The 26981-nt window shown below is 38.0% G+C and overlaps 1 protein-coding gene across 4 annotated transcripts in view; it reads right to left on the reverse strand.

The window, feature by feature from the left end:
* Window positions 1-3976: 3976 nt before the first annotated feature.
* The window catches only part of TRAK2 (trafficking kinesin protein 2), a 56006-nt gene continuing 33001 nt past the window's right edge, over window positions 3977-26981 (reverse strand). For 2 of the 4 annotated variants that reach the window (XM_081052168.1, XM_081052169.1), the window contains 13 exons: window positions 25853-25929; window positions 24211-24327; window positions 22990-23199; window positions 22468-22546; window positions 20827-20957; window positions 20298-20372; window positions 19100-19237; window positions 17118-17197; window positions 16611-16814; window positions 14821-15119; window positions 12522-12788; window positions 10534-10639; window positions 3977-7979 (listed from right to left, as the gene is read on the reverse strand). In XM_081052168.1, coding sequence (XP_080908294.1) covers window positions 7301-7979; window positions 10534-10639; window positions 12522-12788; window positions 14821-15119; window positions 16611-16814; window positions 17118-17197; window positions 19100-19237; window positions 20298-20372; window positions 20827-20957; window positions 22468-22546; window positions 22990-23199; window positions 24211-24327; window positions 25853-25929 — 2462 coding nt within the window. In that variant the 3' untranslated portion in view covers window positions 3977-7300. The remainder of the gene's footprint in view (window positions 7980-10533; window positions 10640-12521; window positions 12789-14820; window positions 15120-16610; window positions 16815-17117; window positions 17198-19099; window positions 19238-20297; window positions 20373-20826; window positions 20958-22467; window positions 22547-22989; window positions 23200-24210; window positions 24328-25852; window positions 25930-26981) is intronic. The other 2 variants (XM_081052170.1, XM_081052171.1) reach the window with 2 other exon arrangements.

Consider the following 26981-nt stretch of genomic DNA (forward strand, 5'->3'; position numbering starts at 1 on the left):
GGCAGTGGTCAAAGGAGACACAATCGTGGCCTCAACTGAGGGAACAGCAGTGGGATGGAGAGTAGAAGATGCAGCAGGACTTGACTGATTGGATCCCAGGTTGAGGGAAAAAAGGCAATGATGAGTCCTGGTTTCTAGTTCAAGCAGTTGAGTAGATGGCAGTGCCATTTATTGAGTCTGGGGGATAAAAAGGCTCAGGGGAGCAGATTCTGACTTCAGGCTTGGATATGTTGAGTTTGAGATGCCAGGGAGACGTTGAAATGGTGATGTCTATTACAGAGTTTATTGCATGTTTTGGGAATTCAAAGGAGTCTGGGCTGAAAACATTTTAGGAGTCTCAGAGTAGATAATATTAAAAGCTAAGGGATGAGCTCACACAGGGAAAGAGTGTTATGTAAGAAGAGAAGAGATGTCTACAACAGAGCCCGGAAAAGCCCAATATTTACGACAGTATTTCTCAATGTGTAAGTTAAAATATGTATAACTATCACTTGAATGAAAGTCCTTAAACCAAAGAGGTTCCTTAATTTCATGAAATATAAAACATGGAGGTGGTGCTACCAGTTGATGCAGTTTCAGCAATGTCATCGGAGAGCTGGGTTCTTTACGTGATTCTGTCATGCCAGCCTGTGTGCCGCCTGAGGGGAGCCTTGTGGTTGCACTATGGCTGCCACAACTACAAGTACCATTGGCACGCTAGATGGAGACAGACTTCAAAAGCTAAAAGGGAGGTGTGGGGACAGAACCTCAGAAAGCAGTTTCCAGGCTCTTGTCCTCACATAGAAAGGTGCTGGCTCAGGTAGTAAATGGCCGTCAACTGTGATTGGATGGCCATCAGCTGTGGCTAGTTGGCCGTCAGCTGTAACCAGTGAGCCATTGGCCACTAATATACCTGCCGTGGCTACGTGAGCAGAAAAAATGGGGGCTAGCAAGAAGATGGTGGCTGGCAAGCACGGACGGCTATTAGGACGGCGGATTTCAGATTATGTAGATCCTGCTTCCTGTGTCTCCAGCCCAGCCGCCAGCAAGAATATATTGGTTTGACTCCCCTATCTATGGCTCCGTGGGTGTTCCTTTTTGGCCTCGCCGTGTCCTGCGTTCTTATGTGGGGAGCGGGACCTGACACCCCGCCTAACACCCTGCACGACACATGGCGTAGTTGGCAGGATACGGTGCTGGCCAAAGCTTTCCGAAGGGCAGTGGAGCAGTTTGTGTGTGAGTCTGAGGGAGACCAGGAGGAGCAGCTGCCCGAGAGCTGGACCCCCGTGGAGGGGTGGAAAGATGTGGACGGTTCCCCAACCAGCAGAGGCTGGAGAAAGCGAAGGTTGTTGCCGCCCTGTGGGCTGGGAAGTGCTTGCTGAGGCAGCCCGGATGCAGGACTTGTAGTCCCAGGAGGAAACGCTTGCTGAGTCCTCCGTGGGAGATGAGGGTGAGGTCAAGGTCGTCCCTCACCCCCAGGACAGCCCTGGCGAATGACTATGGACTATGGGGAATTGCCTTCTATCCCTGATTTAATGGACGAGACTGTTTGTTTGGGAACATACCACCATGTAGTGGAACTGGCGGATGTTTGCTTTTATGTCTTGACCGGCCGCCATCGAGAATATATAAGCACCTTGACTGTGAGCCGCTGTTGTTCCAGCACGGTACCCTGAGAGGCCCAGAGAGAGTGGTAGTGCCCTGAGAGCCCTGGCTGAGCCCAGGAAGTCTGGCTGTGTCCAGAGAGAGTGGCAGTGCCCTGAGAGGCCTGGCTGAGTCCGGGAAGTCTGGCTGTGCCCAGAGAGAGTGGCAGTGCCCTGAGAGGCCTGGCTGTGTCCAAGAAGTCTGGCTGTGCCCAGAGAGAGTGGCAGTGCCCTGAGAGGCCCTGGCTGTGTCCAGGAAGTCTGGCTGTGTCCAGAGAGAGTGGCAGTGCCCTGAGAAGCCCTGGCTGTGTCCGGGGAGACTGGTGGTACCCTAAGAAGCCCAGGAAGTCTGGCTGTACCCAGAAGTACTGGTGGTGCCCTGACAAACCCTGGCTGTGCCCAGAGAGCCTGGCTGTGTCCAGGATATTGCATTCACCTTCAGGCTCCTCGCACAGGGACCCTCGCGGAAGACACTTGTGGTGTAGATTGTGAGGCGAGAGCCTGTAGGGGTGGAGTGTGGGGACAGAACCCCAGAAAGCAGTTTCCAGGCTCTCAGCCTCACATAGAAAGGTGCTGACTCAGGTAGTAAATGGCCATCAACTGTGATTGGATGGCCATCAGCTGTGGCTAGTTGGCCGTCAGCTGTAACCAGTGAGCCATTGGCCACTAATATAACTGCCGTGGCTACGCTAGCAGAGAATGGGGGCTAGCAAGAAGATGGTGGCTGGCAAGCGCGGACTGCTGTTAGGACGACGGGTTGCAGATTATGTAGATCCTGCTTTCTGTGTCTCCAGCCCAGCCGCCAGCGAGAATATAGTGATATGACTCCCCTACTTATGGCTCCGTGGGTGTTCCTTTTTGGCCTCACCATGTCCTGCGTTCTTATGTGGGGAGCAGGACAGGAGGCTCAGCAGGCCGCCCTGTACGACAGGAAGGAAAAAAGGTATAAAGAGAACAATGGATACATTTGAGTAGTCATCCACTGGAGATTGGATATTTTCTCCGAATCTGTTTATTGTGTGAAATTTTATATTAAAATGCTTCCTTATGATTTAAAAAGAGCAGGATTTGGGTCGTGTGTGGTTAAAAACAAAGATACAAAGGAAGGAGCCAGTTGACTTGGCCGAGGTTTAACACGAATTACCACTACTTTGGGATTTTTTCCTCCTTTCCTCTGTTTAGACATTAGTACAACTTTGTCAGCTCCAAAATGGTGGAGGGGAAGGAAATGAGGGCTTCTGGGACTATGCGTTAACTAACTGCTCTTCTCTTTGGTTGAATTTAGGGAAACTTGGGCATTGCGTGAAAGGCTCTTTCCAAAGACCCAGGAAGGGGACTGATGACCAACATTAGTGATTTTGCCCAGAAGGCAAGAAAAATACATTTAACGAAATAATCCTTTGATTTTTATATATTGATGTTTCTGTATTTTTCCCTAACATCTCACATCACCTTCGATGTGCTTTCCTCATACTTTCTCACACTGAAGAACATAACACTTCATGCTATTGCTGGCAACACTGCCTGCCAGGCCAACAGTTGTATTTCAGCATCTCTGTCAAACCTGCATGGCAACATTTGTTCATTTGAAAATTTTACAGCCCTTATTGGGCCTTTATTTAAAAAAAACAAACTAATGAAAATCAAAGCTTGATACTAGTATAACTCAAACTTAATAAAAATAGAGATGGAAATTAATAGGATGCTGAAAGCATCAAATCTTTCCTCTCGTCTGGTTTTTGGACTTAAACACATCTACTGTAATGGTTTGTGAAAGAAACAATTGAAAACGCTGGAAATACCATTAAATTACATATCAAACAAGTACATACTCACACTTCACTTATTCCTCACAAAATATTCATAATTCTAAATGGATTAGATGAATTTAAAAAACACAGCAACTAAACTGTGACAAAGATGAGAAGAATATCAAATAACTTTCTCTACCAGAGTCCAACAATTTTTAAATTTAGTTTCTTGGAAACAGTTTCTAAATAGCTAAGAACATCACCAGTATATTGTGGACTACAAGAATGAAGAATTGCTTCACATTTCCTAAATACTTTCAAATTAAAAATCTGCATATCAGTGACTTCAGATTTTACTTTTTGTTGCTGTTACTTTGCTAAGGAAGAAATACGGCATATATAGATACTCTGTTTATTCTGTGTTTTAAAAAAATATCTAAGAAATACAATAAGATCTACTACGTACCACTACTGCTGGGTTTGTTTTGGGTTGGTTTGACAAATATAGGTTGTTTTCTGTACCCAAAATAACAAAATAAAATGGAAAGACTTAATGCAGGACTATTTATGAAAAGAACTGGGACAAATACACAGGAAGACAAATGAAAATTTAAGAAGATACTCATGTTTATTCTCTGATTTACATTTGACAAAGCAAAGGTAGGTGCAGCAAAGAGCTGTTTGACAAAATCAACCCCAGATATCAAACAGGATTTCCCTGGCCGGCCCCACAGGGCACTTTGCCACTCCTAGGTAGCTGTGCTCTGCAAAGCGAGAACTCAGTGTGGACGCTGTGTCTGTCTGCTGCATTTGGAGTACAGGCCTGCACGCATCTGACATCAAAGGAGTGGACCATGAGACAATCAGAGCTCTAGTTCTAGATGTCAAAACTCAATGTTAGTAACCAGCAAGTAGTACAAATTATGTACTAGAATGGTCAGAAAAAGTAACAGGCTTTGAACACTTTATAAAATACACCCTTGAAAATGCTCTTGGGAGCTGCCTCTAACTTATTTCCTTTCTTTGCCAAAGTCTGTTCATTCATGTCAAACAAAGGACATAGAGGACAAATCCTTTTTTAAAAACTACTTTAACAATGGTTATTAACTTCTCCCTAAGACACATGCCTCAGGTTATTTACATAAGATCTGGGATCATCATAATTCAGGAGTACCTTTAATTCTGAGCTTAGAAGGTATCCTTCCTATTATATAATAGGATACTCAGAAATACCTGAGGTATAATTGCTGAAAACTTTGAAGGAGGAAAAGATCGGAGTTTCCTATACTCGCATAAAAATACGTACACAGTTGATATAGAAAAACTAAAATGTGAACAGTGTTAAAGCATAACAGATAAAAAGAGGAGGAACTTACTACAAGGTTCCAATTCTTCTGACTATAGTTTGCACACAAGTTTGTTATAATAAAGATTCTCAGGCTGTATCAAAAATGATTTTAGGTGGAAACTTCAAAAACCAGCAAAACCCAATTCAAAACAGGATTCATTTCTAGAGAAAAGCGTGCACCAGTATCTAATTCTGCTTCTGGTGGAACAGGAACATAAATCTAATTTTCAAAAACCTAAGTCTGCTTCTCTTTAATCAGATGTGTTTATTTGGCTATAAATATGCCCTTGCCCGGCCTCTAAAGTGGTCATTTTAGCATCGTTACGGAAAAGTATGCTAATTAGACAGAGTACTAGCTTAATTTACATAATAGATATAAATCTGACAATTTAACACTTTGTACTCCTCTCTAGCCCTGTATTTTCCTACTTCCTGATGTCTCTTAGAAACTGGCAACAGGAAGATTACTTTCTTAAGAGAATAAATAAAAAGCTTTAAGAATCGGCGAAAATAAGCACCCCAGAATTACTTTATGAAATAGAAACTCAAACACTATTTAAAAAAGAAGAGAATTGGGATATTTTGGAAACAATATAACATCAGGAATTCTCCGGCCAATGCCTACCACATTCAGGGACATTTACATTCAGTGGGAATCCTTTCTGAACACGTATATGTAAGGTCTGCTGTACTCAGCATGACGGAGAGAAGGGGAGGAGAGAAGGGGAGCGAGGGGGAAGGATACTTTTACTTTCTGTTTTTAAGAAACTGATTTAGAAAAGTTTTATTGAAAGACTCTAAAAAGCATGGAAAACTCACACATTCTTCCCACAGCATGCATGTTGTTTTTCTGCCCTTTTGAGCACATAGTTCTTGAAAGGCACCTCAGGAGGAGAGAAGAGTAAGTGCATCGGTGGGAACCATAGGAGCAAGACTCTTAATAAGACTTCTTCAGAAAATTCCTTTCAGTTAAGTCAGTACAAAGGAGCAAAAGATGTGCAAATTAAGCACCAAAAAGTCAAGTAATATGCCTCTCATTTTCAAAGATAAAATAATTAGCTCCCTCCCTCATCTTCTCTCCATCATGCCCTTTCATATAATGGTATTTCTTTCTGAACTGACCTGTCTAGATAAAGCTTGTCATTGGATGAGGAGCAGACCGATTGATCAGCAACACTCAGAAAACAGATCTTTCTTTCCAATTCACAGCCTTGCATCACAATGCTGAATGCTGAAAAACCTAATCCCCCTAGTTTCACCTTGTTATTTCACATAGGAAAAAAGAAAGAAAGGAAGAAGAAAGGAAGAAAGGAAGTCAGAAGGAAAGAAGGAAGGAAGGAAGGAAGGAAGGAAGGAAGGAAGGAAGGAAGGAAGGAAGCCACCAGAGTTAAAAGCAAAAGCTTTAACTCTTCCATTAGAAAGTTCATCCTATAATTTTACACATATCTAGAAAAAGGCAAATGTTTTATTATTTTACATTAAAAAAAACCAGTCTCAAAGCAAGCACCTGGGTTTGCTTATAATAATTTAATGTGCCTGAGAATTTTTGTGCAAATACACGTCAACTTTCATTTAAAATATGCATAGTACTTTGGAAAAAGTTTAGTTGCAATCAACTTTCCTTATAAAAAGAACTTACAGACATAAATATACAACATTCTCTAATTCCTACTGATTGTGCGTTTGTTTTAACCCCGTCCAGCCTCCAAGGAAATTTGAAAGATATGTAGTTACTCACTCCTTGGCCACGACACTTATCCAGAAGAAATCCTCTGAAAACAAGTTTCCTTGGTTCCATTTTACCCATATTTCCTTCTTAAAGTAAATCCCTTTTATCCCCCCACACATGTTGTGTTTTTTGGATGTTGTATAAAAATACAAATTTAAAAAAAATTAAACTTCTGTTAATGACAAATACAAAAGAAGTTTGGGTGGTGTTTGGGCTCCCAGTGGCTCAAAGTCTTGAAAACAGAAAGGAAAAAAGGGAGTCTACTATTCTGCTCTAATGAAATTCCTTGTTTGCTAATGCTGTGAGCATACCACTTGATGGATGTGTAATTTAACCAGACATCAACAGGAGAAAACATAAAGTCCTCCTTCCTGCTGTCTCAGTACCACACGGAGCTTACCCTAACCTTCCAGAACAGTTTTCTTTAGGCAACAGTCAAAGCTGCTCTCTTTCTCTTCCCATCTCCTAACCTGGGTGCTCCCGGCTTATGCTTCCCAGAAAAGTCCTAGGCAAGTTTAGTATTTCCGGTATGTTTCAATATTACTGAATTTATTTTCTAGTCACTTTTTATTTTCAAGACAAAAAAACACAACTGAAGGAATATAGTAAACCTTTCTTCCTCTTCTGCCTCCAAACACTCAGGACCCATTCATTTATACTTTCAACTTATTAGATCTCATTCATTAGGCTCTCATCCCCATTCTGCTTCCATTCTTCCACTTCCCTCTTCCCACGTTCACAACCCATCTGCAACATTCCTGTTCTCTCAGTTAGACCAGACGACATGTATCAGTGCAAATCTCTCCTTTATCGGCTAATGTGCGTTAAGAGGTCAGTGAAGTGCTGAACCTCAGTCTTCCTTCAGGACATCCATTTTGGGTGAGGGTGTGCACACCGAGGCACCAAAGCTACCCATCATGATTGGAAGACTCTGATTCCTCCGCAATCCACTCAGTAAGTTGCTACCTGAATTTAAATACACTGCAGACTCTGGTCTTTGAAGACCAATTTCTGCCTCATGGCTGCTTCCATTTTCCTGGGCATCAGGGGCCTTGATCACTCTGGCTATCCCCAGTCTCTTCAGCCTGTCCACTAAGTTCATCTTCAACTGGCCAACATCAGGAGGGTTCCGGGAAGGTCTCAATCCATACCTCTCCTGGAGGAATGTTTCAGCTGGTCGGGAGGCCAAAAAATTTTCAGAGAGATGCACTCGAGGCTCGAAGGGCAGAGGAGAAGGGCAAGGTGAGTGAGACGGTGAATTTGGTGGTGTGGAAGGGATGGCCAGGGCTTTGGGGAGAGGCTGAAGGAGGGGGTTCTCTGAAACCGGGCCGTGGTACACTTGAGCGGAGATACCTTGCTCTTGTAGAAGTTTGGCCAAGCTCATGGTGCTACTGAAGGTTACAGTGGAATCTCGTCGGTTGGTGATGGATTCACCGGTGCTGTGTCTGTAGGACATAGCAGGAGGATTCGCCGCTGTGTTCGATGAACTGCTACTGCTACTTCCACAAGATAACAAAGGAAACCCAGAGCTAAAAAAAAAAAAAAAAAAAGAAAAGCAGGAGAGACAGCTTAAGAATAAGAAGCAATCTCCACGTCAGCATTTAAGTAATTACAGTAACTATCCACAGTAAATGTAGAGGGACAGCAAACACATTAGTAACTGAACTGTAAGGAATGAAAATTTTGATATGTTACTTTAGTGACTGGCTAATTATTTGTAATTTGTCATTTAGTTATGAACTTATTGAAACATATTTCTTTTCATAACATGAAAGTTTACTCTTAGATAGTTTTACTCTTAAATTTTAACTCTTAAAATATATATCTCTCAGAATATAACTAAATTGTATGATGGAAATAAAAGAAATTTAAATATTAAACTCTAAATGGATATATACACTCCATAAAGTGAAACATACCGAGACAATAATCCACAAGTAAACAATTCTTCAACTTTTTAGAAAACACAATCTTTCCGAATTAAACCAAAGATGCTCTTCTCAGGAGAAATTTATTTCTTTTTAATCTTTCAATTTTATATTACTGAGAACTAATAAAGTTGTTAAAATTTCCATTTTTAAGAATGTTAATGCCAAACAATAGTAGTATAGAGATACCAAGCAACAAATTTTTCTCAACCTTGACTTAGAACATACGTTTTTGGGCAATCAAAAATAATTAAAAACTTTAGCAGCTTTTAGACTCTTTCTTCTTATTTAATATGTTGTTAAAAAGAAAAAAGAAACTAAACAAAAAATTGTGTACTCAAGGAAATGGTGACAGAAAGGAGAGAGTACTTCTTTAGTTAATTTTCTCCCCCCTGTGCTAATGTTACCATATTTAATAGATAAACTTTCATTTCAACACAAAATAGTACATCAAGATATCAAGATTTTTAAAGATTATGAACAAAATACAAGATAAGGATTAATAAATAAACTTACCAAGATACCAACTTGTATAAAAGCAAAACACAAACAATTTGGTTAAACTAAGAACCTCTGGTCTGATGTAGTGTATGTATTATACTCTTCGTCTCCTACCTCCCTGTCCCTGCTTTACTGTAGAATTGCCTATCCTTTCCCAAGTTGTACACTTCATATGATGGTATCAACCTGAATTGAGAGAACCAATTTTATAAAACTTATCTTGTTGACTGTAAGAACAATGTAGAAAGATTGCCGATATGTCTGTTCATCACAGACTGAGATTTTTATTGGACAACACGCAAATGCTTCTAAACAATTGATTTGCTTCTACCTTATACACATTGTGAATTGTACTCTTATTTCCCTCCACACTAGCAGCTAGAAAGTTAAGACTCAAATACATGGCTCACCTTAGCAAGTATGTAAGACTTTATGGTCCAATTGATACATTAGATTTATTCCTCTGTTTTATATCCTTACTCTTGATTCTTTTTTGTTTCATTTTTCTTCTCTCCTAGTTAACATTATCCCTGCAATGTTCCACAGATCTTTGAAAACTACCTTGGATTCTTTTGGGAATTGGCAGGATAGAAAGAGTAGCAATATGGCTTAAAAAGCTCTCTCAACTACATGTTGGAGTACCCATTAAGCACCCTGTCGCATACCAAGATACAATGGTTAGCTAGAAGAGAAGCACATGTGTAGTTGAGTTGAAATTTGTTCACGGGACGGGACACCGCTTTTACTTGCAAGAACAATTAACAGACTGTGTAGTAAAGAATTTGGCCTTGCTTAGAGGGGTCTGAGAGGTAATCTGTGCCACCGCTGACAGAAGTGTCTTTGTTTGCGATGAAGATTTTGGGGTGGGCCTGGCCACACCCAATAGTTGCAGGGTGGGGGCTGGCCATGCCAAAAAGACCCACGATTTGATTCGGGTCGGGGCTTTGGGTCAGTGGACCTGAAGGTGAGTTCAATCATATGGGTAATCAATGAACCAATCAATCATGCGTATGCACTGAAGCCTCAATACAAAAACTGGACACTGAGGCTGGGGTGAACTTCCCTGGTTGGCAGTACTGTGTGTGCACTACCATGCATCAATGCCAGGGAAGCAATGAATCCCAAGGACAAGGGACGCTTTGTGGGTGGGAACCCTCCCTGACTCTGACTCACTGTCTCTTCCTTTGCTAATTTTAACCTGTATTCTCTCCCTGTAATAAATAGTAACCACAAACATAATAGCTTTCAGTGAAATTCTGTGAGTCCCTTTAGCAAATTATCAAATCAAAGAGTGGTTTTGGGAACCCCATGAATTGTCTGGTGTGAGGGCTGGTCCCTCAAATCTTACAGTTTGGCTAACTGTGGGTATAGTTCCAATTGGGCCATTTACTACCTGTCTACCCTTGGACAAGTCACATGAACCTCCTCTGCCTCAGTTTCTTCATTTACACAGCACATACCCACTTGCCCTGGCTACTTCAAAGACTTAGAATGGTCCATTGAGAAAATGCAATGTGAAAATATTCTAAAGACAAATTATCACAGAACACTAATTAAAAATCTGGAAATTGAAATGAAAGTAATTTTTAAAAGGAATTCATAAAAAGATAGTTGAAGAAAGAAAGAAGTGAGGCCTCAAATTGCCCAGACCTACCTGGGGGTAACCTGAGTGATATCAGACGGATGTAATATCCTACAGGTGGTGAAGGTGAATGTCAAGTTTGTGCACGAGAGACACTTCCCTGGGTTTGAGGTTGCAGCTGAAGTAGAGATTTTTAGGGAATCAAACACAAAATTGAAAGACCGGGTTAAAAATGTAAAAAGTTCATTCTTATTTATTAATAATACGGCATTTATCAAGTGTCATTTATACAATAATCCCCAAATCTGGAAATGAAATACACATAAATATTGCATTAGTAGTTACTGGTTAGTATATAGCTGAATCCTTTAGCACTGTCATTTAAAAGGATTAGAAGTAGATTAGAAACAAGAGAAAAACACATACTGAGAAAAAATACATTTAAAAAAACCCCAAAAATCCAACATCTAGTCATCCAATCTTTCTAGTCAAACTATCTCCTTCAGTGGTTCTCAAAGCGTGGTTTACAGACCTTGTAGGAGTCTACATATCAAAACTACTTTCATGGCAATGCTAAGACGCCATCTGCATTTTCGATTACGCTGGCACTTGCACTGCTGGTCCCAAAGCTATGGTGGGTAAAACTGAGGGCTCCTTAGCAAAAATCAGGGCAATGGCACCAAACTGTACTAGTATTCTTCACTGTTGTCCACTTACAGTTTTTTTTTTAAAAAAAACAAGCCAGATTCACATAAGAATGTCCTTGATGAAGGATATTATTTATTAAATGTTAACTCTTGAATCTTTTCAATATTCTGTGTGACGAAACAGGAAGTAAGCATTAGGCACTCTGTAGCATACCGAAATGCAATGTTCATCTAGACGAAAAGTGCATGTGGAAATGAGTTGAAATTTTTTCATGGGACACCGTGTTTACTTGCAAGAACAACTAACAGACAAAATACAGTTATCCAGATTTGGCCATCTGGCAGAAATTTTTCTTGAAAATGAACGTAGTGAGACTATCTCTTCAAGAAAAATAGCTGACAGTGTTTGCTGCCACTGACAAAATTTGAGATTTTGAGTGAAAATGAGAGTTTTGGAAAACTCTATCCACCGAGAGCTTGAACGCTTCCTAATTCTAACCGATTTATCAGACGAGACAAGTGGCAATATTAAGGTGGTTTTACTGAAACCACATTTCATTTTTAATGTATTTTCCAAATGATCAATGCATGATGTTACCAAATCATACATGGGGAAAAGATGCATTCAAAGTGTAGGATAGACCAATACATTTTAATGTAACAAAGTATGAAAAGTTCACTGATAGGGTTTCAGATTTCACATTGCTACAAACTTTAAACTACCACGTATCAAGTTTTGGGGTAATATAAAGACTATCCACAAATACTTGAGGGGTATTAACATAATCTTTCCTTTGCCAACTACGTGTCTGTGTGGGGCTGCATTTTCTTCACACCCTTCAACCAAAACAACATGTAAGACTGAATGTGGAAGCTGATACGAGAACCTATCTTTTACTAAGCCACAAATTAGAGATTTGCAACACTGTAAAACAAAACCATTCTTCCCACGATTTAAAAAATAGCTATTTTTCATAAAACATATTATTTGTGTTAACATGTAATTATTATTTTTAAATGAGTTAATACTTTCATAATTTCTCAGTTTTGATTTCTAACATGGTAGTTATTAATAGATACAGTCCATATAGACAATCTCTCTGGTATTCTCAGTGATTTTTAAGAGTATAAAGACGTCCTGAGCCCAGAAAGTTTGCAAACCACTGACTGAATTGATCTCTCTCTCTCTCTCTCTCTCTCTCACTCTCTCTCTGCCCAATCGATTTACGTAGTCCGGCTAAGAAAAGTAGAATTAGAAGGGCCACTAAAGCCATAAATTTTTCACTATCTTACGTTCAAGACTAAGTATGTTGCAGTGAGGCTTAAGTAGAGGTAGTAAGCTGACCATAGAGTAAGTCAGGATGCAAAGTACTACTAGTTACTAGACTATATTCAACAAAGCACTCTTCTCACCTGTGACTGGACCACCTGCGGAAGTAACGGGCGGTAGAAAGATTCCTGTTGCTGGCTTGGAATCTGTAGGGTTTTGTTCCACTTGAAGAGGTTGCTGAGCCTGAAAGGTGATACCTTCCTCTTCATCCTCTTCTAAATCTGAGAGGTGATAGATGGCATCCTTGGGCAACTGGGTACAGCCTTTAGTGATGACACCTGGTCGTGGGTCAAGAATGGTTCCTAAGTTTGGTTGAGCAAGCTGCTGCCAGTGGTGCAGAGTTTGTGATCCTGAATACGCAAGACAAAAACAAATAAATAACAAGGCATGTTTAACATTTTCCACAAAAATTAAATCTCGAAGTAGAAGCTAAAATTACATGTGTAAAAAAGTAATAATAAAACTACTTATTAGTCTTAACATTTTGATAAAATGTGCAAATTAAAGTCTCTGTGGAACACCGACAAGTTGCTGAAGATATAAATAATTATCTTTCTATTTCAAAAGTTAACTTTAAAAGGGACATCTAAAGCAGGGGTGAAAAAACACTTTTTTTTTTTTTTTAAGTTTTAGGTGTACAAAACAATGCAATAGTTAGACATTTACACCCCTCAAGCTGGACCACTTTCTTACGCCATGTACAAGTATAAATTCAAAATGGATTAAAGACTTATATGTAAGATCTGAAACTGTAAAACTCCTACAAAAAAATAAAGGAAGTAAATTTGCAGACATTACCCTTAGTAATACTTTTACTGATCTATCCCCTCAGGCAAGGGAAGTAAGACAAAAAATAAACATACGGGATTACATCAAAATAAAAAATTTTTCACAGCAAAGGAAACCATCAATAAAACAAAAAGGCATCCTACTGAATGGGAGAAGGTATTTGTCAATGATACATCTGATAAGGGGTTAATATCCAAAATTTATAAAAAACTCTTTCAACTCAACACCAAAAAGACAAACAACCCAATTAAAAAATGGGCAGAGGGCATGAAGAGATATTTTTCTAAAGAGGACATATAGATGGCCAACAGACATATGAAAAAATGTTCAACCTCACTAATCATTAGAGAAATGCAAGTAAAAACCACAATGAGATACCACCTCATTCTGGTCAGAATGGCTAGCATCAATAAATCAATAAACAAGTGCTGGTGAGGATGTGAAGAAAAGGGAACCCTCGTGCACTGTTGGTGGGATTGCAGATTGGTGCAGCCACTACGGAAGTCAGTATGGAGGTATCTAATAAAACTGGAAAACAACGCTCTTTTATAGCAACCAGGACGCCAAGGCAGTGATGAGAAGGAAGGTATGTGCCTCACAGGTGGGGTTGTTATTTTCCCAGGTGACAAAAATCAATACTTCTTCAGCTTATGAAGTTTGATGTCAAAGCCAGGATGGAAGACATCTTGAAATTTCAGTGATTTTTGTGTGTGTATGTCCCCATCTTGCTCATGACTCTCCTTTCACCAGTCTCGCAAGGAGAGTAGAAGAATGAAGGAAATGATAAAAGGTGGATATACCCGCCAAGGTTCCTGTCTAAGAACCTGGTGAATGATCACCCCAAGCATTTGCACCAGATGCAATGTCTAATTATGACACTATCGTCATTTCATCCTAAAAATGGCAACTCTGAAAAATACCTGCACTGATCATTAATGAATACCACTAACACATAGAACTTTTTAGATTGAGGGGTCCTCATGAGTTTCCCACTCAAAATTTTGTCTAATGCAGACTCTCTTATGATAATAGCAGAGAATCATCTGAAGATTGTCAATATCTATAAAACAAAGAAATTTATTTTGAATTCGTGTTTTCTCTTAGGAGAAAACAGAAACTGAACTGAAATGAACAGAACTGAAAAGAAAAATGCAGGCACACATACCTCTAAGTAAACGAAATTTGGGTAAAGAACTCTATTTTGAAAAGGAAGGTAGAGATGAAATATTATATCTAGATTATTTTTACTTATCATATCCCATTTATCTTACCATGAAAACGGCCATCAATGATATACCTTAGAAAAGGACAAGAAAAGGTTCCTTTTCCTCCCTCAGATTTATCTTAAAAAAAAAAAAAAAAAAAAAAAACCAGCAAAAGAAAACTGATGGCTGACGACCTGGAGAATGCAGCTCTCTTCATTCATTTTCCACAAAGTACTGCAAGGCACTGTCACCTAAACTGCGAGATTTGGGGATAATAAGACATATTCTGCACACAGTGCTCTTACAGTTACGATACAAATCACAGTTCTAGGGGAATGAAAGGCCAACAAGCAATGTGGCTTGAAAATGGCCCTCACTGATTTATTACCTTCAAGGGGCTTGACAATTTGTAATTTTTCAGGCATAAAACACCGAAGGCAACTGGTACTGCTGAGGTCTGTGATCTCCGATTGGTCAGTGTACAGAGAGGCAAGGCTCTCTGTGGAGGTGCCACAAGCACTAATCCCTTCTCTCTGATCAGCCAAAACATGGATCTTCCGCTCCCATTCGTCAGCAAAGAACTGCTTCTCACTTAGGTAGTTCTGTCGCCGCAGACTAAGGCGATGCAGTGCTGTAGCCAAATCACTATCTTCAGAGAGTTCTGGCCGACCCACCTTCTGAGCGTTCCTACGCGAAAATCACAGCCATTGATTAGATCTGTAAGGATCATCGGCACAACCTAGACCTCTCCTTTCTACAATGGTGAGTGTGCAAGAGACTGATCTTAAAAATATAATAATTTCTCTTAGATATATGTAATACAGTAACAACAAACCAAAATCATTAATGCCATATATAATTTTTATAGATCATTTCAAATGACTTCAGATAGGCAAAAAATATACTTTATTATTAGGTTGTGTTTACTAACTTTTCTATTTCATTTAATTTATGAAACTACTGATATGACCATCTATAAATTCAATTTAGGTAGTCAAAAAAGTAAATATCCTATTTCATGAATCTATAATGCCATTGATTACAGAAGGCACCATTATTTTATGTACTACTAAGAAAGAAAAAAATGCTGCTCATTAAATTATAACATGCCACTAGTTGTAAAATATAAACAATTTCAAAAATATTAAAATGTGGAAAATTTTGCGTTGGTTCATAGAATCCTCTATGAATATTGTAGAATATTTAAGAGAAAACAAGATTTATAAATACTGCATTTTCATAGTTCTGTGCTACACATTTTTTTCACAGAGAAAACAAGATTTATAAATACTGCATTTTCATAGTTCTGTGCTACACATTTTTTTCACTTTTCACCATTTAAAAAATTAGAGTCAAAATTAAAATTGCTATCAAAAGAGAGTAGCAAGCTGAGTTGCAGTTGCTCGTGGCTACTATGTATGAATTCACACAGATCTGCTGGTCAGATTTCTGAAGGTTAAGTACTGACACATAAAGCTACATGGGTGCAGAACACGCCCACTACACACCAGGCAATACAATCGAAAACTCAGAGTAATGGATTTTTGCATTAGGAAAGATTTTTCTCAGGTGCTAAACATCTTTTTTCCAAAAGCTTTCAGCTGACTTTGCAATAATGCTGCTTAATTTCTAGTTAAAGGTAGTCCAATGAACTGAATTAAGGAAAAGTGGGGGGGGCGGGCAGAAATCTAAGCTGAAACAAATAGGAAATTAAGAGAAAGCTACTTTTCCTCAACAGGTATTCAAGCTTGTTTATCCTGAAGGCACTAAAGCAGTTGAATTATGAGCATGGGTTATGAGCAAGTGTCACGTGATGCCATGCATAACTGCCAATGACCAAACAAATTCCAACAAATTTGACTTTGAACACAAAAAAAGATTTAGACTCAAACTATGCCACACCAAAGAAGAAAGTAGTGAAGAATTTCATAGTTCAGTGCAAGCTCCATTTTGAACACACTTAATTAAATGTGGCCTTTTCACTCCAAAAACTTTCATGAAATCAATGATCGATCTTATTAATACAAATAATGATACAGGGCATCATTGTGGAATGAAAACCGACAGCTCCAGCACTTCCTTGGGATAGCATAGAGCAATGCTGGACTTTGAGTATGTGAATCTGGTATGTCAATGCCACAAAGAAATGCAGAACCACCTCCATGATCTATTTCTTACCCTGGAATCTCCTCCGAGTTGCTCGCCTGGCTCAGGAGTGTTTTGTCCTCTGCTTGTTGTAAACCAGACTCAAAAGGTTTTGCTGTCATGATGACACTTGAATGGTTGGAGCCTGGAATGGACAGCAGAGCTGGGAATGGGACAGAGCGGCCCCGTGTGTCATTGGCAATCCTGACGGTATCAAATACCCGTTTCTGTTGGGCTCTATCAAAAAAGAAGTGTTCATTATTGCCACTGCCTACTGCTGGAGTGCTTTAGAAAAGAGACACGTATGTGCAGTTGATTAAAAATAAAGCAGCCCTGAATAGCCTCTAAAGTTTAGGAGAGATAATCAAAAAGTAAACTGAGAATAAGAGAACTCTCTCACAAATGTGAGCACTAAGAGCAAAACACTGAAAAGTAAGCAGACTTATTGCTGAATCTCATAATACCTATCAGTTTGGATTGTGCTTTCTTTTAAATTTCCATTCCAGTGGTTGAGCAACAACACATCTGATCTGTACTTACTTTTGTTTAAAGAGAGAAGATTCCTCATCCAAACTCAGCTTTTTACGCATGGTCCCCTCGATCTCAGCTGCCAAAGATTCCTAAGAAAAAGAATTTGAGATTCCTACAGTGATCATGTAAGAAGGCTGTTAAGAAAAAATGAATTGTCCTTAAGTTAATGAACAGGGTCTCCAAAATCCAGTCCTTCTGGTGTTGTAATACAAGAAAATATAGAAGAAAAAATACATTCTGGAAATGTAACTTTTAAACAAGAACCAACTACTTTTTCATGGTATATTTTTACAGGAAAGAAGTGGCAAAAAACCAATATGATAAATAGAAAATATTACATATGCAGACACACAAAAATAAAAGGTGTGAAAGGCTATAAAACAAGACATTAACAGTGATTCTGTGGAGGATTTGATGATATTTAACAATTTCTTATTGCTTCTCTATAATTTCTAAATTTTCTATAATAAATATGTACAGCATTTATATTACAGACAAATCACTAAAAGAAAAATAAGCAAGCTTCCCTTTCCCCTGGTCAGGAACGAGGATTCAAACAGCACTGGTGGCACGCTCAGTGGGGCTGAGCTGCCAATGACTGGGGTTGGAGGTACTGGTGTGAACAGTGTGGATGAAAGATACAGATGTGTTTTTGTGTGTGCATGTACGTACGAACATACATATATTTCTTAGCTCTACCTGCTGAAAAGGCCTGGGTGCAACAGATCAGAGCACCCAGATCTTGGATGCTAAATACCATTTCTCATTAAAAGCAAACAAAGCAACTTGGAGAAATGGCCAATCACAGGACTGTGACAGGGAAAGGGCAAGGTGAGTTTGAAGGCGATCCCACTGGCCATATGTGGGACACTTTGAGTATCAAAATCAAAAACAGTAGTAATAAATTATAATCCATTGACTGAAACAGTAATCCGTGAGTCCATACTGAAATAAGTGAACAAGTGAATAAATCAGACAGAAAGCTCTAACTCACAAAAGAATGGCAATTAACAAACGCTGAACACATGATGAAATTAGAAAGTCACCATCTGGCAATTATCATGTATTATACCAATGCCAGTTTCCCGATGTTGATTGTTGCAGCACAGTTATGTAGGAGAGTGTCCTTGTTGTCAGTAAAAATACACGGAAACATTAACGGGTAATATGGTGTATCTGCAACTTACTGTTAAATGGTCCAGAAGGAAATAAGAGAACGATATGACTGATGTAGTAAAATGTTAAAAACTGAGGAATTTAGGTGAAAGATACATGAGTTTTCTGTACTGTTGTTGGAATTTTATTTTAAATTTAAAATTATGTCAACATTAAAAAGTTAAAAACCAAAAATTCTGCCCCTATATTCTTCAGAAAATCTATTATAATTTATAGTTTCAGTCTTTTAAAAAAATTCACAGGATTGCATGTAAGTGTTGAAGAACTAGATTGTTAAAATAAATCTTTGACCCAACATACAAATTCTGGCATAAACGCAGATGTTTTCATCAATTTCTATAATTCAAAAAATACTGTTTATTGATGAATTAAATAAACAACATTCTTGCCCTCATGGGGCTTACTAAACTCTAATTGGATTTAACTATACCAAGAAACTCAGGATCTATTGAAAAAGATTCCAGATGTTCAGAGCACTATTTGAATAAGTGGCACGTGGAGGGACTCTGGTAAGGATGATCCAAGTTTACGTAGCTCTCTAGTACACAGACCTAAACCTAATTTCCTTGGGGCTCATCTCATATATTACAATAAATCTGGATGGTCATCTGTTAGAAGGATGGCTACAGTGAAAAAAAGTAATAAGGTAGATAATGCAAATTAAGGCCTAAGTCAGTAAGTGAATTCCAGAAACAATGACAATCCTTGTTCTCTCTTCTTAAGATGCTTTATACCATCAGAAACCACATCACTCTGAGGACAACCTCATCTTAAACAAGTTTCCTTCAATACTAATACCTTTCTCAGTTCCTTACCCCAGAAAAAGCCCCATGCGACTGGGAGAAGTAGAGATGAGCAGCAGGGCTAGATCTACTACGAAGTTCCTTTATTTCTTCTTGGGATTCATGTAACATTTCCAGACATTCCATATTCCTGTCTTGTAACTCATGCAGCTGAAAGAAAGGATGGTAATTAAAATACTTTATTATATTCTCATATAACAAAACCCATTGGGATAAGTATTAATATCATCCAGAGAGCTAGCTAAGTCTATGAATATAATTCATTTCAATACAAAGACTCTGAAATAAATTAAGCAAGGAGAGTATATATGTATTTCAAGCTGCCAGAATCAGGGGTGTCTTGGTCAGAATTATACACAGACATGATTTCCTAAAAATCTAAAATGTAGCTGAGATAACCATAACTGTTAATTCAATATTTAATGCTTCATACCCTTAAAAAGTACAGTAGATATGGTCAAGTCAGACTTAGCATACTGTTAGGTATATATATTTTAAACATCATTCTGAAGTCTATAAATGACAAGATCAAGTTGCAAAGTATCGTATATGATGGCAGGGTGCTCAATTATCTAAACGAGTAGTTTCTTCTCCCTTGTTTCTTTCAGAACCTTCTTTATTGTTAGAGACACAAGCATGGTAAAAAGAGTACATACTTTTCAGAGTACATTTTAACTTCAAAGATTTCTTCAAGTGTGGTAAGTGGACTGGATTATTACATCACCAGGGCTGGGAATGCTTATTAAAAATGCAGATTCTACGTGTTCATTTTAGACTTACTGAATGAAAAGCTTTTGGGGATGGTGCCTAGGCATCTCCATTTAAAACTCACCCTGCCAGGTGATGCTTATGCATGCTAAAGAACCACTAAATTATATCGAATATAGAGAATTTTTATGTAGATACCAAGTAAGAGATTTTTGCTATTTCTCCTGACATTTTAAAAACTGTTGGGTTAGTTAAGGTGGACTGATAAAAAGGTCACATATTCCTAAATAATCTTATAAAAGTCAAGGTTTTCCCTATGAGTCAAGAAGGATGCTTTCATGTTATTAGTTTCAGAGGTAGAATTTTTTAAATGCTTTACTTCTTAGCTCTCATAATTTCATCTTGATCTTCTGTTGTTATTTTAAATCTTATTTATTAAGATGAAAGACACTATTCATTCCAACCCCTCCTGCATTCACAAGATAAAGGAAGATTTCATTACCTCCATTGTCAGTTGTCTTTGGGCATCTTTGGAAGCTTGTAGGTGAAGTCTCAGTTCTTCCTTCTCAATCACATGCTAATAACAACATATTAAAAGAGACCTGTGAAGCCTTCCCATATAAAATAGAGGCTGCTCTTTTTAAGACACCTTAAGAGTGCTTTTAAGGGGTACAGTCTATGTAGAGGCCTATAAAAATCTAAACTTTCAAAAGCCAAATATGAGCAATAAAATGGGCAGAATACAAAGTCCATCAAGGTGTTCAGACGACAATGAGCACGAGTCAATAATTCTCATCACAACTTTCTGAGGAAGATCTAACCCCATTTTTATGGAGAGAAACAGTAACATGAAAGTAGTTGTTCATCATACTTCACAACAGAGAAAAGACTAAAATAGCAAGCAGACTCAAGCACTTTAAAGGGCAGAGACCGTGTTTATTTTGCTTAATGTATCTAGCACTTAGCAGAGTGCATGGTTCTAGGTCAGTGCTTAACAAACAACTGTTGGATGAATGAATGAATGAACTTACTTCTTTAAGTTTGTGCTGAAGATCTATAATCTGAGACAAGAGAGAGGAGATCTCTTCTTGGTATTGCATCAGTTCATCACTCTTCCCAGACAATTCTTCGGTCATTTTGGACATCTGAGCATTCGTTTCACCTTGGAAACAAAATAAAAAATTTAGAAGTTAATATAAATGTAGGGTAAGGGTTGGCAAACAATGGCCTGTGGGCCCAACCCTGTTTTGTAACAAGCACTGGTCTATCACAAATAGATTTTCCTTTAACATAAATTTAAAAAATAAACCCAGATAACTCAACAGAGAAAAATAAAGGTTCTTCTGAAATAGCCTAATGCTGGGAATTGATTATGAGACAATGAAGGTAAACGAGATAACTTTAGCTTGGAAGCAAGCTAAAGGCTTTGCTTCCATCTTTTTCTGGATGAAAAAGATACATGCTCCAATTTTTCTTTATGAAGGACAAGAAGGCTGAAAAGAGACAGATGAATTATGTATCTTTGCAAGTGTCAAGACGTAATCTCATTTATGTCTTTGAGAACTCTTCAGGGATGTAAATAAAATCCCACAAGCAATGGAAATTAAACTTAACAAGTCTAACAAAGGGACGTTTCCAGGATGAAACAGTCACAATCAGTTAAAGCTCCCAATAAAGTTCTGGAGATGCTTCTGTATTAGAGAGACTTTTCTGGGATACCCCGCAAACTGAGTAGCACCTCTAAAGCAATTCTTACAGCCTAGGATTCTTGCATGCACGTGAACTACACCCTTTAGAATTCCACTGGGGAAATAAATCTTTGTCTCATACAAAAACTTTGACATTTAAATACAAGTGGCAAAACCATTTCTGTGTCATATAAAACTATTTTTTAATTCACAGAAGGCCTATAACATTTCATAAGGTGGCAATAAAGAGGAGGGAGACCTGGATGTGAGCTCTTCGGTAAGCCATTTCTTTTCTGTTTTTTAAAGTTTAAGAGGTGGGTAATGATTGTGCTGAAGGAGAAGATTCAATTTACATTCCTTCTGGTTCTCTAATATTCTGTCTTGCTAAGGTATCACGTTCTGAGGCCCACAGCCCAAATGAACTGATGTGATGCTACATCTTCTCTTTCAACATAAAATGCTATGTAGTTATAGAAAGAGAAATTAAATATCTTTTTCTAGTAAAGCTGATCTTTTCCCAACTAATTTAAAAATTATTTTAGTTAATATGATATCAAACCAAAATATATTCCTTTATAGACATATAGTGGCCACTTAATACATTCTCATTGAATGTCAGGGCTTTATGTCATCATTTAAGCCCTGGCTCTACCACTTATCATTTTCTGACTCTGGTTAATCATATTGTCTACAGAACTATTTCCTCATCAACAAAATCAGAGCTTTGGTTCCTTTCAGCTATAACTGATAGAAATATAGGCCTTTATTTTATGATGGCAATTTGAAACAAAGATGTTTCTTAAAAGTACAGGTGGCATTTTATTTAGAGTTGCGGGCTCAGTGTGATATTTTAAGACTTTAGTGATTGTTTAACACTGTTTCTTGAGATGCTTCTATTGAAACCAGTAATCTAAATTTCTGAGTTGGAGATATCCTACCAAAGAATTGCCCAAAGGATACGAAACAGAATATGTTAATACTTACGAAGTTCTTTAACACAGTCATTGACAAGCTGTTGTTCCTTTTCTTCATAGGTAATAGTTTCTGTCTTTATGTGACAAGCCTTCAAGAAAAAAAAAAACAGTATGCAATATCTTTTAATGATTTTATGTGTATGCCTGGCTAATCTTTAGCCTAAAATATCACTTGCTTAAATTAAGTAGGACTTCTTTGATTCCTCTCTTTATACAAGTTCACAGAACCTTGTAATTTTCCAACATAGTTCTTATCACAGCTGTAATTATTTAATTATTTATGTAAACTCCACAAGATATATATTCTGTGCTGTGGCTTTCTCTGTTTTATCTGTCAACTTTCTGTTATCCACTTTTCAGTGGGATCTAAGTAACAATGGAAGGCAAATACATGTGCCTTGGCTGCCACCCCCTAATTAGAATGTCAATAGCGAATCCTTAGTTATGCCATATTTCACCTCCACACTACCTGGGACTAACTAAACCTTATAGCCTTTAAGGTAAAGGAAATTGGGGATTAGGCTGAATGTACCTTTGATCGAAGAACCATATTTTCTTCTTCCAGTTCTTTGAGCTTTTCTTGCAGCATGTCCAACTGCAGCAAACCTTGAGATAAGCTGAAGGACTCATTGAACCGAAGAGGTGTAGAACAGCTGGAATCAGTTTCACTCTCTTCAGAAGCAATGGAGACAATTCGAAGTAACTCATCTTTCTTGGATAGCTCATGCTGCAGTTGATTAACCTGCACAGCAAAAGGGCTCGATTTACAAGATGGTCTTCAGTTTGCATTATTTACACGTAATATAGCTTCCAATTCATGGAGCAATTGTTTCTCACCATAAAGCTAAATAGATTTTCAGCTACTAGATTTTACTGATTAAAGTAGCAAGTGCTAAAAACAGAGTAACAAACCTCAGATACTTCTTAAGCTATAATTTTAGAGCATTAAGTCTAACAAATACAGCTTTTTCTACGCTAGGTAAGAAAAAAAGCCAATTTTCACATTCTATATAACAGAAATATGGGAGGAAAATTTCACATAAGATAATGATACAGTCACAGTTAAAAACAAAACAAAACTGAAGAACCTTCAAAGTATCAGAATAGATCCCTACTTCAAATTCTTATCCTAAAGGCTTATACTTTCAAGTTGGATAACTGCATGACTTCCTAACTTCAGTTCTAAGGAATAAATATTTTCAACATAAAGGCTCAAATATTATTAAATATAATACATTTATAAAATTTAAATAAAACTATATGAAAATAACAAATTACAGAAAATTTGAAATTTAACCATTAAGTTAATAAATTAATTCTTACTAAAAATATTGATTTCTTTGGAATAAATATATTTTCAAAAATTTCTTTTCCTTTTGTTTGGGTTTTTGAACAAAGACACTTCATTTGGGTATCGATTTTGGGGGACATATTTTAAAAAAATAAAGTTAAGATCAGATCACACACTAAATCTACACAGAGGGGTGAAGACGCAGTTAGAATCTAAGCGGGGCGTCACAAGTGCTGGAGGCACTGAACACAGGCTTTTATCCTGACTAAGGTCGTCACAGAAGCAGTCCTCTGTAACCTTTCATTTCTCTACCAGTTAGTTCAATGGTTACCAACAAAGACAACATGTACTGGTGTCATTTGCCTACTATTTTCATCAATTCAGGGACACCCAGGAAAATCAATTTTTCCAATGCCCAAGAGCTAATTGTTTCATGCTGCAAATACTTGATCAAAGACTTACCTGATCAAAGGCTTGCCCCAGCTGCTCCTCCAGGGCTTCATTCTGCTCAGACAAGGCATGGTTCCGCTTTAAGAGAGCTTGCCCAATGCGAGCAGCTAGCTCCAGATCACGATCCCTCTGTTAAAATACCAAATACACACTTTCTTTGAGTACAAACAAAATTGATTGATAGTTTAGAAATTCTGCAGTCAATTTTGCTAAGTGCAAAAGCAATGTCCTAGAAAGCACCACGATTCTTTTTAATGCCCAGATACCAAAATGAACACCAGGCCTGGCACACAGGTGGTGTTTAATACATGTTTGTCAAATGGATGGCCACCATAGTTGTAAATGCAAGGGGGCATTTCTTTTCTTGATATCAAGTGAGATTTATTGATCAATCACCCTATTAATTAGGATCCAGCAACCTAGCCTTTAAACTTTAACTTTGGGGAATTAAAAAATCAATGTAATCTTTAAAAATGAGGACAAGGTCTGGCACACAGTAAAAGCCCAACAAATATTTGTTGAATACATCCATCTATCGAGCATGGTAATGATATAGAATTAGGTATTTAAGATATGGGGATCAAGTATGCTAAGAAGTTTTGTTTAGGCCAAAGCTTATACGCACTGAGAACCAGAGGATTAGAGGAAAGCATAGTCAAGAGCATTATTGTCAATTGGTATAAGAATGATGATGTGAAATAAAACAGGGGATGAAAGACTGGAAGTTTTGATGCTACAAGGTTCTGCTTAGAGTATAGAAAAAAAGGGAGTCAAAAGAAGTTGATAGTAATGATGCAGGGAGGCCTACAGAAAAGCCGTGCAAAGCAAGAGCTGCTCTTTCTGCGTACATGGTGATACTTCACAAGGGCATAGGAATCCCACCTACATGGTGGTGCTGAGGACTGTATTCTGCAGGAAGGAAAACTGTCAGTATACACCTAAGTGCCTTATAAAAGAGTATGGGTTCTGCTTAATGACTATGAATAAAATTAAGCTTCTGTCCTTTCATTCAACAGCATGTGAAAACAGGTAGATGGGTTATTCCCAAATTTTCAAGGCCCATTTATCTCATTTTCAAAATAGGCTAAGTGGCATACACAAATGATTCTGGGGACCTGGGGGGAGAAGGGGGAGGGGTACCTCAAAGAGAAAGACCGTCTTCCCTAAGATCAACTGAAATTGAAGGATAGGGAGAGACCTCTATGACTGCCAATTGGAAGAGATACACTATACATATTAAAAACATCATGGACAAAGTGAGCTCAAATAACGGCCCAAACTGAAAGTAAAAATCTTTGGGAAGATGCTCCAAACTGTAGGTACTGATTTGCAATGGAGCTGCTTCTTGAATAGGATGCTCTGCTCTAGGCTGAGTCACATCTGCTTTTCTAGGACAGGAAGGCCAGTGGTACCATTATAACAACAAAAGTAACAACCCCACTCCCCGAAACCTTCTATAATTTCATTAACAATAAACTCTACTTTGGAATGCCAGTTGGTATGCCAGTTGTTCCAATGGTAACAACCTTATACAAAATAACCTAGAGGAAAGACATCATCATTTTTCATTTGATGTAAAAATTTGATAGATTCCAAATGATCTTCAAGTTTCAGCTTTTTGTACTGGAGAATGAAAAGAGATATGCATTCCTACCTCTGCCAGGAGATGTGTAACCATGTCGATATCATTGTAAGTTTTGGTCATCTGCTCCACCCTGTCTGTGCCTAGAACTAAGATAGTTAAAAACAACTGTTTATAGAATTTAGAAATAACAGAAAATTTTAAATATTTTTAAGAACTGAAAGATAACAACAACAAACCCAGGTTTTAACAAAGAGCCATTCAGGAGAATAAAAATATATGTGAAAAAAGAAATGGAAAGAAATGTTTCAAATAGCAGACACTCAGGAAACAGACCAATTAATTATTACAAACAAATGTGCATCGTACAATGAATTAAGAAAGTACCAAATGATCACAAGGCAGTCACTTCCTCCCCCCTCCGTAAGATTAGAACTTTGGCCCATGCACACTAGAGAATGTGGGCTGGGAGAATGCATTAAATCACCAATTGTTTTCTATCCTAATCTAAATTAAAGTAACCAAGGGGCAAGTTTAGTGAGAGGTTATGCTGTTACAAAGGAATTTAATTAGAATTCCATTGTGATTACTTTGAGTATGTATCATCACCCATCACATGAGCTCATATCAATAAATAAGGAATAGGACTTGTAGGACTTTTTAGCTTAATTAAAAACACTTTATGATAATGTTCGTATCTAGGCCTTTGCTATAACATAAATTGTATACTGCACTATGACTTGCATAATTCAAGCTCTGTATTTCTGCACTTCATAAACTCAGGAACTGTCAACGCACTTGGATAATTTAGCTCCAGAGACCCCAATGATTCCAGTCACAATAAGCAATATCTTTTTAAGGTAATGATGATTCATAATAAATAAGGGATCTTTTGATTTTGGAGTGCACTACATGATACAGATTTGTGTGTGACTTAGACTGATTTTATAATTAGTTGTCTTGGAAAAAAACTGAGACTTTGGACCAGAAAAGTTCAATTCACATATCTGAGTGGGCCTGAAAAAGCCACTTAACCCTGCTGAGATTCAGATTCCATATCTATAATATGGAGGTGGTAACACTCGTGTCACAAGGTCATTAGGAGGTTAAAATGATGATTTATTGAGCAAAACTGCTAAGTATTATACAATTGTTTAGTTATTACTCTTTAAACGCAACTGGTATGTATGAAATTGCCCTG

Source organism: Rhinolophus hipposideros (assembly GCF_964194185.1).
Source record: "Rhinolophus hipposideros genome assembly, chromosome: 6".
Lineage (NCBI taxonomy): Eukaryota > Metazoa > Chordata > Mammalia > Chiroptera > Rhinolophidae > Rhinolophus > Rhinolophus hipposideros.